The sequence below is a fragment of the Halyomorpha halys genome, unplaced genomic scaffold (assembly GCF_000696795.3).
Source record: "Halyomorpha halys isolate HHAL.00 unplaced genomic scaffold, Hhal_1.1 Scaffold745.1, whole genome shotgun sequence".
NCBI classification, from domain to species: domain Eukaryota; kingdom Metazoa; phylum Arthropoda; class Insecta; order Hemiptera; family Pentatomidae; genus Halyomorpha; species Halyomorpha halys.
Window position 1 is genome coordinate 319,241 of NW_027110150.1, and position 10,772 is coordinate 330,012.

Genomic DNA, 10,772 nt, shown 5'->3' on the forward strand with positions numbered 1-10,772 from the left:
ATATAGCTTAGATATTTGTTAGTTATCATTTAAATTATAAATATCATTGATTTTTTTTTTCAACTGGTTATTTTAAGAAAGTAGCATACAGTGTTTAATTATAGTTTTATTATATGCTCTCTTAGTTTGAAGAGGCAGAAAAGCGAAAAGCTCCAGAGGTGTCTGACAACCCTTCGCCAGATTCGGATGACAAGGTTAAAAATTATTTTGGCTGTGCAGCTTCTTGTGCTTCAGGTGCGTTTGCTTCCTTGAGTGAGCATGTTTTTGGACAAGGGAAACTCAGTTGACACCAGTTTGTCTGTTTGACTAATAAATACTGTTGCACTGGCAACTGTATGGACTTTATTGGTTTTAATGTAAATTGTTTTGTTATTACCATTCATAAAACAAAACTTTAACCAGGCCACTATACTTTTTACTTACTTTTCATTGCTATCCGTGTTTTTCCAATAACCTGCAAAAAAAGAAAGCCAACAACTGATTACATTTAATATAGATGATTATTTTATTTGTCCATCTGTCTGTATTACCGGGTGTTCCTGGCGAAATGTCAGTAATTTACAGGGAGATAGTTTACCAAAAATGTAGTCCAGTGTCACCAATCTCATCTTCCTATCTAAATCCGTTGTTTAGATATGATTGTTTAAAGAGTTTTCTGAAAAAAAAAATTGTTTTCTTGTCTAAGTCCAAATTTCTCTTCTCAAACTGAACATTTATCTTAACTCTTGTCACCATTTTTGGAATCTATGATAAGAAAGCAACTAATTTGTTGGAAAATATAAAATATCGTTTGTTCAACAATCATAGCAGCCGAAACAAAGTAAACTAGAAAAAATCAATATTTTCCAGAATTAGGTACGTACTTGATATAATTTCATACAATGAATTTTTGAGATATACCGGTAGTATCCAAGGGACGAATCTTAACTATTATGAGTATTTGGTTGAATTATGATTCTGAAGGCATCAAAAGCTTGGTCACCGTGAATGGAGGTATGAGTCTCCATTCTTTGTGGGGAAAAGAATTTCCTATAAGGAGATGAATCCTCGTTCTGAATAGATAGAACGATTAGAAGAGCGGATGAACATCTGGTTCTTACTTGGAACCTTGAGACCAGAGATAATATTGGATACATCAAACACAAAGAAATTAAAAGGGTTAAAAACCACATAAAAGAGAATATCACATATCAAAATTATTTAATGGCACATCTGAAAGAATAAAAATATATATATTTTATTTTGAAATGAATGTATTCAAAAGATATTACTGTAAACAGGGGTTTCTTTCTCTACTGTGATTTCTACATACTTTTATTTACAGTTATATTCTATTATACTTTTTTGCGTTGTTCGATATATTTTTATCATATATACGGGTATTTATTTAATGAATAATTAGATATTTAAAAGTAATATAAATGGTTAATTACTAAGTGTACAAAGAAAAGATAAATATTTGATATGTGGCTGTTTTGCCTGAATGCTACCTGGAGGTGGTTGAAAGATTTAACCTCGACTCCCACTAGATGGCACCTTGTCAGTATCCGGACCGAAGAACCCGCCTTACCAATATGGGTGCCTAATATTTTTTTTTTGTCCTGGTTTAGCTGTCACACACCCGTGTGGAGTAGCTAGTCTCCCATCGGGCGTCTCCCCAGGATAGGGGGATTCTCACCAGATATGGCGAAAACCAGGGAAATAATACCCGGGGTTGACCAAAACTAGATTCAAATCCAGGCGCAACGGTTCCTAGAATAGGCAGCGTACTGGTCAGCGTTTGTTCCTCAGGTTAATGGAGGCTGTTTCAAAACCTGGCAGGAGGTATAAAATGCGAAAATCTAAAATCATAAATGATGGAAGATAATGTTAATTCTGCTACGGTGCAGGGGCAAGGAACGCTGATAGGGAACGCGAAAGTGGGTTCCCTGGCATCGTCATCATACAACCGCAGTGCTGCAATGGTGGGAGACTATGGCATCTAATGCCACAAGACTAACTACTACAGAAGCTATGTATAATCTTGGGAGCAAAATTAAACAGCTTGTCTCCTTTATTTGCACCAAGAACAATGTCCATGGTAAGATAAGATGTTACGCATGCGAAATCCAACTATACTTTGAAAAGTATGAACAACGGAACAAACCCGATGTTCACTAGAGCAGGAAGATCATCTATCATTGATTTGAGGTTTGCGAGCGGTCGCCTGCATCGGATCGCAACTTGGAAGGTTTGTTGATTTTATACAAACAGTGATCACCTGGCTATTATGATTACACTGGATATGAGTACAAGAAAGAAGAGTTGTCGATGGAGAACCAACGGCTGGAACATAAAGACTTTTGATGGCGCTTTATTCACTTTAATGCTGGAGGATGAGTGTGAATTGAAAGGGTCAGCTGAGGAAAAGGCGCGTATACTGACCTCTTTTATATCTGGGGCTTGTGATGCAACTATGACCCGTTCAAAGCCTGGCAAACATCTTTCCTCAGAGTACTGGTGGATGGATACTATTGAGGATCTTCGCCGGTGTTGCAACCAAGCAAGAAGACGTTACCAGTGAGCAAGACGTCTACTGGAGTTTTCTGTGCTTCAAGAAGAGTTCAAGAGAGCTAGAAGGAACCTCCGACAAGCCATTAAAGAAAGCAAACAACGGTGCTGGAGAGAACTCTGTGATGAGGTGGATGGACACCCCTGGGGTAGACCTTACAAAATAGCATTTAAGAAACTGTGTAAAGGCACGATGCAGCTCCCAACGAGACCGAATGTTGTAGACAGTATTGTCAGATCACTATTCCCTGAACAGGCGAATACTATTGAAAGTTTAGACAATATATTGTAATATCCTCTTTTTTAATCAATAGTTGATATGATATGTATATATATTAGTGATTTTAGTTATGTTTTTATTTTATGTATATCGTTTCAGTATTGTTTATTTGTTATTTTAAATCAAAAAGCAAGCTAACCAGTTTTCATTGTTTAAAATAAATACGCTGTTGAAAACAAGGAAGATGGCAGTGCGCTTCCTTCCTAAGTGTTCGTTGAATTGTTTGTGTTGAAATAGATTGGAATTTTTCAACTTTTGTTGTTTCTATACAATAATTATAGAAAATGAATAATCAAAGAAGAAATAGAAGAACATAACAATTATCAATAAACTATTCACATCGTAAATCATAGCAAATAAAGCAGAGTGATTGTTTTTGATCGACCAGTGAACATTGAAGATAGAAGAGAGGAAACGGGCACTCTTTATTTGGCTGGTCTGGTGAGAGGGCGTTGGTCGGCTAGAAGCGGAAAGGACTGGAAGCCATTGTTAGGAGTTGGACATAACATCTTAGACAAGAAGATAGCAGGAATCAGCAGATGGCCCACACAGCAATTGCAGGAGCAAGGTGGAGGAGAGGTGCTTAGTGTTATGCAGCAATCATCACACTAGATGTTAAGAATGCTTTTAACACTGGACCTTTATAATAGATGCCCTACGGACTATGGCGATGCCAGCCTATCTTATGAGAATTCTCACAGACTACTTCAAAGATAGAGTTCTGTTTTATTTTTCAGACGGAAATACAAGGTGACTGGTGGTGTCCCACAAGGCTCGGTATTAGGGCCTCTTCTGTGGAACGTCATGTTCGACGCAATCTTCAAATTGACAATGCCGGAGGGAGCCACAGTTGTGGGATTTGCAGATGACGTTGCAGTTGTAGTGGCGGCGAAGAACTTGGAAGAAGTTACCCTCATCGCACCAGCCTGTTGCTACGGTCCAAGTTTAGCTGTCTTCGGTAGGCCTACAACTTGCAGATCACAAAACCGAGGTTCTCCTAGTAACTAAGTAAGCAGACTGAGTCCATCATTGTCACGATTGATGCACGTTTAATGTTCATACGGAGTATATCAGCGCCAAATCTGCTAAAGTAGCATTCCTTTTGTCACGCCTTATGCCAAACGTTGGAGGTCCCAGAGAAAGTAGCCGAAGGCTCCTTGCTACTGTTGTTCCCTCCATTATGTTATATGCAGCCCTGATTTGGAAAGAAGCGATGGTTACCAAATCATATAGGAGAAAATTGGTTTCAGTGTACCGCAGGGTTTCTTTAAGGACGGTTAGTGCTCCCTCCATGAAGTAATGCCTAGCGGCAGAACGAAGGAGTAGGAACGGAGGAATGAACAGGTGTAGGGCGGTGGTTTTAGTGGGTAAAAATCTCACACACGGATAGTACAGATAGTAGTACGGGTCTATCCGTGTCTTTTGAAGATTTCCACCGACCCTCGTAAAAAAAAACAAAAACACACACATTTTTTTTCCATAAAAAAAAGTGTTTCTTAAGTGGGTTACTACTGCTAACACATTGTTATTAACAATAATAAGAAGAAAAAAGAAGAATCAGGATTCTTAGGAACAGATAAAGGTTGTCAACTTTGACCTACCTGATATGCTTAAATTCGACTGCCTACAGTCACATCTAATTTGAACCTAATATAAAATGTTTTTGGCTTCCTTACCTCAATATCTCTCCAAAAATTGGCTTTACTAAGTTGATTGTACTATTGGAAAGCTGATAAAATCCCCAAGATTGAACATCAAAAATTCAGATATTTTATGGAGTATTTCTGAAAAATATTCATTTTTACTGGTTTACTTCAGCTGCTATGATCGCCTAACAAAGCTATATTTTCCAACAAATTAGTTTGCTAGCTTATAATAAATTCATCATACATTATAAAAGATTCTGGAAATGGTGAAAAAAGTTGGTAAATGTTCAATTTGAGTTGAGAAAAGTTGAAAAATTGAATTTTTAAGGGATAAAACATGGTTTTCTTGGAATTCCCTTTAAAAAATTATATTTTGACAACGGATTGAGATAGAAAAGTGAGGTTGGTAACACTGAACTACATTTTTGATGAAATGTCCCTCCCTTAATTACTGACTTTTCCTCCTGGAACACCTATTATATATATATCTGATTATAAAATTTCTTAGAAGTGTCAGATTTTGGGGTTACATTAAGGAAATGACTAATACAACAATAACATGTAATTAATTAAAACATTCACAATAGGCTTCTGTGAACTTCTCCAATGTGCAACAAATGCTTTGATTTACTCCTCAAAGGAACTTGGAATTTTCAAAAGAAAGAAATTCTGAAAAGTATTTTCATTAGTATTACTGAAAAGAAAGACTTGGTCTCTTAAAAAAATATTTAATGCTCAACAAAAGTGGTATTCAGTTCATTGTATTTCATTGAATACGTTAAATGCTGAAAAAAAAACTTCAGTTTGAACCATTGAACTTTTTTTCTCTCCAATAACTCCAGGTTTGAATCTGGTCTGGATGGAGTCAGGATTGAATCTGGTCTGACTTTTATTCCATGGCAACCCCAGGGTATGAAAACTTGCCCCCTCCCGACTCTAGTTAGACCCCGACTCTTCCCCCACATATGTCAGAAATTACAAGGAAGGTGGTAATCTAAAAAAAAAAAATTGAAAGTAGGAAGTGTCCCCCTAACTGCCAAATGATACATAGATAGTTGACCGTGGATAATATAAATGAGAAGATGATTGGGGCAGTGAGTGAAGAACACAATTAAGTAAAAGCTTATTTATCAGTGCCTACAGTTTGGCCAGAATTCCAGGCCTTTATCAGGGCTAACAACAAAAAACAAGATACCAACTATAATCAATAAGAGGAAACACAGAATGAATAGAAAATAAGAAAACAACTAACATCATAGTTACTAAATAGTATTGAAATTTCATTAAGTACATTTCTTTTAATACTATTATGGAACTATAATCTTAGTTGTTTTTTATTTTGTCATTCTGTAATTCTTCTTATTCATTATGGTTCTTATTCTTATTTTGTTCTTAGCCCTGGTGAAGGCCTAAAATTCTGGTAAACGTTGGCACTAATAAAAAAGTTTTTACTTATTTGTGTTTTCACAGATTACACCCCAATTATCTTTTCCTCATAACTGCCAAATTGTGTAGTTATTCTGGTGTTTATGTGATTATACCGACAGATAAGCCAGTGGAAGAACACAGTGGGCAGCAAAAAGTGCCCCATGCACCAAAGGAGGATGAAAGAAGAACTTAAAAAGACTTGATATGCCTGAAGATGGACTTGAGTTTAAGGTGTAGCCCTAGCAATAAGATTGGCAACATTGTACTGGGCTACACAACAGCTTACCCTGTATATTGTCCTATTTATAAAGTTTATCAGTGGGAAGAGATTGACACTATTAAACCCCATTGCTGGCAAACATCCTGTATACCAAAAATAGTAGATAGGGAGGAAAATTAAAAAGAATAAATAAAAACCAGATCTATCATAAACTACTACTTGTTGTTGGGTCTTCAGATTTTTTTTTCAAAAGAATTAATGTTGTTTTGTTATGTGATAGGAGAAGTTAGTTTTAAGGAAACCAATGAAATATATTAATCATTAATTAATACATGTTTATTGCTTTGGTTCTTGTTTTATGAATGTTACCCAAAGAATGATAGTTCATATTTCCCACACAAAACCTAGAAAACACACTCAAAAATGTAGTTACTTGTCTGGATAGTAGCATCGGAGATCATTTCAAATAATCTTCATATTAACCAACATAGAATACAAGTAGCGATACTTTCAGTTTTTGTGATTTTAAGTTCTCCAGTTAAGTCAGTGCAAAGTAAGCACTTTCCAAATTGCTTGATGTTAATGGGACATATTGACTTTTTAATTTTTATTTGGGAAATAAAGAGTAATTTATTTATTTTTTTACAAGTTTATTTATACAGTGAAAATAAATAACTAAATTGAAAATAAAATAGGTTTTTAAATGCTATATTAGCTGTGAATCAATCCTTGCAACCAAAACTGCTGAAGCACGAATAATTTTGCTCCACAAACGATAATGGAAACACTACCCCCTTAAATGTGGAACTGGACCACCACCTGGTCCATTCCAGGAGGTTCAGTTTTCAAGTGCTGGTAGTATCTGTTACAATGAAGTTTTTTTTTTTTTTGTTTCTGTTGAATTACTCTATTTCAAGTGTATATTTTCTCTATCTTTTTACTTCTGTGAAGTAATGGAATCTTATTTCTTTAAAGGTAGGGAGATCACATATTCATATGCGCACAAGTGGAATAATCGCCACTGAATATAATGATGCACAATCTGTTATAAACAGGCCTTTTTATTCTGATTTGAATTTTATAAATTTTACATACTCTTTTACAGTATTAACTGATAATAACAAACTTCAAAGGACCCTCAAATTGTGTACATTATAAGCAGTATTTACCATAACCAATGGTTATAGTGAACAGCTCATTATATCCATACATCACTTGTTATAGATACAAAGTTTTTATATGCACAGTAAAGTTATTGTGTGCAAGTAATCTAAAAATGATTTTTTGGGAAATTTAAAATTTTAACCTGCTGAAGATATTTATTAACATATAAGCTGTGATATCTTGTAACTTAAAAAAAAAAAAAAACTTAAAACCATTTAAAAAAATAAATTAATTAATCCTTCATTCTAGAGATATTTTGAAGTCAGGAAAAATTATATCCTATAAAACGATAGTCAAGACAAGATGACTCTAAATTGATACTTTGACTATTAATTATTTATTTTTAAAGTGTTAAGATTGTATTGTTGATTTAGTCAGCCCTGCATAGTTATCACACACAGTATATGCGACCATATGTACTTTTTAGGACTAACTCATTGAAATATTATTGCAAACATTGCATATTTACATTACTTTCAATATATTTATGTATGATGTATACCAACCCATTGCAAAACAAAACAATTAAAAATAGAAAAAAAGTTATTTATGCTGAAAAATAATAATTATAGATGAAAGCATTAAAAAATGTGAATGAAGTTATTTGCTTAGAGTAATATTTTAATAGGATGGTTGTGAGAGTAGTCATATAACTGAAACGGGAACATCCACCAATAAAATTCATGGATGGTCTTAACATACCTCTACTTAGGGAATTAAAAAAAACAAACTAAGGGAAGATTATTGCACAATCCAGCATGAACCAGAAAGTTAAAAAATACCTCCAAAATATTTCTGTGTATAAAACAACTGCCAAGGCATTGTTACTTATTTATAAAAACAAAGTGAACGTTAAGTGTACAGCTGTTTTTCAAGACGATTAAAAATTATGAGAAAACCATCAGATACACGAGTTGTACATTTTTTCCATTTCAAATCCAGTACTCCGCATGTGCCTGAGTGTTTTAAATTGTATTAGAAAATATCTTATGTTTCCTTAGAACTGAGAAGTTTAAAATGTGGAAAAATTCCTAGAATTACAAGCAGCAAGCTGTGTTTAAACTTTTAACACAATTTTATAAAATGAGTTCTAATCGATTATAGAATTATAATCGATAGCAAACAGCTCAAAGGTTCTTGGAATATGCTATAAACAGTTGTGTGTTATATAAAAAACCTTTTTGAGGTGTAGATAGTTGACCGTAGATTAATGATTGGAGAAGTTTGTCGGGGGGTGCGGTCCATACCAGTCCATACCCAAATCTTCACAAAAAATGTTTTCAGAATTGCTTACAGACTTAGAATACATTCACAATGATCCCCTATTTCATCATTTTAATGTGAGTAAAGAGTTATCACGCATTACTATTTGCAATACCATCTCTAATTACCTTCAACACCCTCCATCCTTTTCTTCCATATTTTCTCCCCTTTTCTTCAAAGACCTTTTATTCACCCGATCCGTCCTTAGTTCGCATGATGACATTATTATCACCAAAGCTGACAAAGGAAACAAGACTGTCATTATGAACCGCTCTGACTATAATGAAAAAATGACACAACTCCTATCCGATCATTCCACATACACCACTACGTCCCATGACCCTACACCTTCATTAAAAACCAACTTTAACAAACATCTTAAAGATCTCTTAAATTCTAAATTTTTTAATTATCCCACATACAGAAACCTCATCTCTTTTAATTCAGTTGCCCCCCGTTTTTATGACCTTCCCGAAATTCACAAACCTAATACCCCCCTCGGTCCGTTCACTTCTAATATCAATTCCCCCGATGTTAAACTTAGTAAATACCTACTGCCCTCTTTACAAGCTCTTAGCCATGACAATCCATATGACATTCACAACTCTTTTCACCTCTGTGATCATTTATTAGACCTCACCATTCCAGACCACTACATTGTCACTTCCTTTGACGTTGAAAGTTTATTTACCAATATCCCCACAGATAAAGTCCTAATTTTAGTAGAATTCAACTGGTCTACCATTGAACCGCATACTTCGTTAGACCTTTCTTCATGCCTCAAGTCTCTCCAACTTTGTTGTGAATCCGGCTACCTCACATTCTAGGGTCAATTTTTTTAAACAAATTTCAGGCTTGGCTATGGGTAATCCTCTAGCCCCCGATCTTTCCAATATCGTACTTAACAATTTACTAAACTCTGTTACCCCACAGTTCTCTAATGACATCATTTTTATTAAAAAAATATGTTAACGACCTCCTCCTAATACTGAATCCTAGTAAAATCACCGATATCTTATTTGCCTTCAACTCCTACCATCCTCGCTTACGTTTTACAGATGAACCAGAAACAAACTATTCACTACCATTTCTTGACCTCTTCATCATAAAAAACACCAATAATACTATATCCACCGATTGGTACACAAAACCAACTTACTCAGGAAGACTTTTAAATTATCACTCCCAACATCCTTACCATCAAAAACTAAACACAGTCAAAAATCGTATTCATCGTGGTTTTTCCCTCTCTGATTCCCAATTTCATGATAACTAGCTCCGCATTAAACAAATTCTCTTAAACAACAACTTCCCTCCAAAAATCATCGACAAACTCTTTTACAATTATAAAAACCGTACCCCATCTACACAAAATTCTCTGCAATCTTTTTCCATCCCCCTATACAGATCATTACCTTACATCCCCTTTCTTACAGATAACATTCATAAAGAATTATGTTCCTCCATCCCTAACCACCGCCTAGCCTTCAAAGCTCAAAACAAACTATCTTTTATTTACACCAATCTTAAAGATCCAATTCCTCCTCTATACCGTTCCCATTCTGTGTATCGTATCCCCTGTTCCGCTTCTAATTGTAATGCATCCTACATTGGCGAAACAAAAAATTTGCTTAAAGACCGCATAATCCAGCACAAATATTCCGTCTCCTCCCGTAACTTCATGGCTTCAAAATTACTTGAACATAGCTTAACAATTACTTGAACATAGCTTAACACACAAACACTCTTTTGATTTTGACAATACCTCCATACTAGCCTCTATCCCTAACCACGACAAACGATTACTATCCGAAAGCATTTTTATACAATTAAAAACTTCCCTAGTCAATCACAAAACAGACAAACAAAACTTATCCCTAGCCTATTCCCAAATAGTTAATTTATTAAAGCACCCATAATTTATTTTATTTTATCTATCATTATCAATTTTCAATTTTATATTTTATAAATATTTTTTTTGTTCTTCTTAATTTTTATTCATAATTTTTTGACCTTTGGGTTCCATATTTTTACATATCACTGGTTCTATGTTTTTCTTTTAAACTATAACTTGACTTCTATTTTTATCATTGGTATTTTATATCAACTGTTGTTTCATAACGGTCTTTCTTGACAGTTACGTTTCTAGCAAATCCTTTGTCTGTTCGTCACCCTCTCTGGTGAGACTTTCTAAAAATCAAGAAATCAATCAGTTGTAGGC

General features: G+C 34.7%; 1 protein-coding gene across 4 annotated transcripts in view; it reads left to right on the forward strand.

The window, feature by feature from the left end:
• The window catches only part of LOC106685800 (putative divalent cation/proton antiporter TMEM165), a 132,096-nt gene that overhangs the window by 79,630 nt on the left and 41,694 nt on the right, over positions 1 to 10,772 (forward strand). For 2 of the 4 annotated variants that reach the window (XM_067048279.1, XM_067048277.1), the window contains exon 4: positions 126 to 194. The exons of the other annotated variants lie outside the window; for them this stretch is intronic. In XM_067048279.1, the coding sequence (XP_066904380.1) occupies positions 126 to 194 (69 nt within the window). The remainder of the gene's footprint in view (positions 1 to 125; positions 195 to 10,772) is intronic. 4 annotated transcript variants of the gene reach the window in all.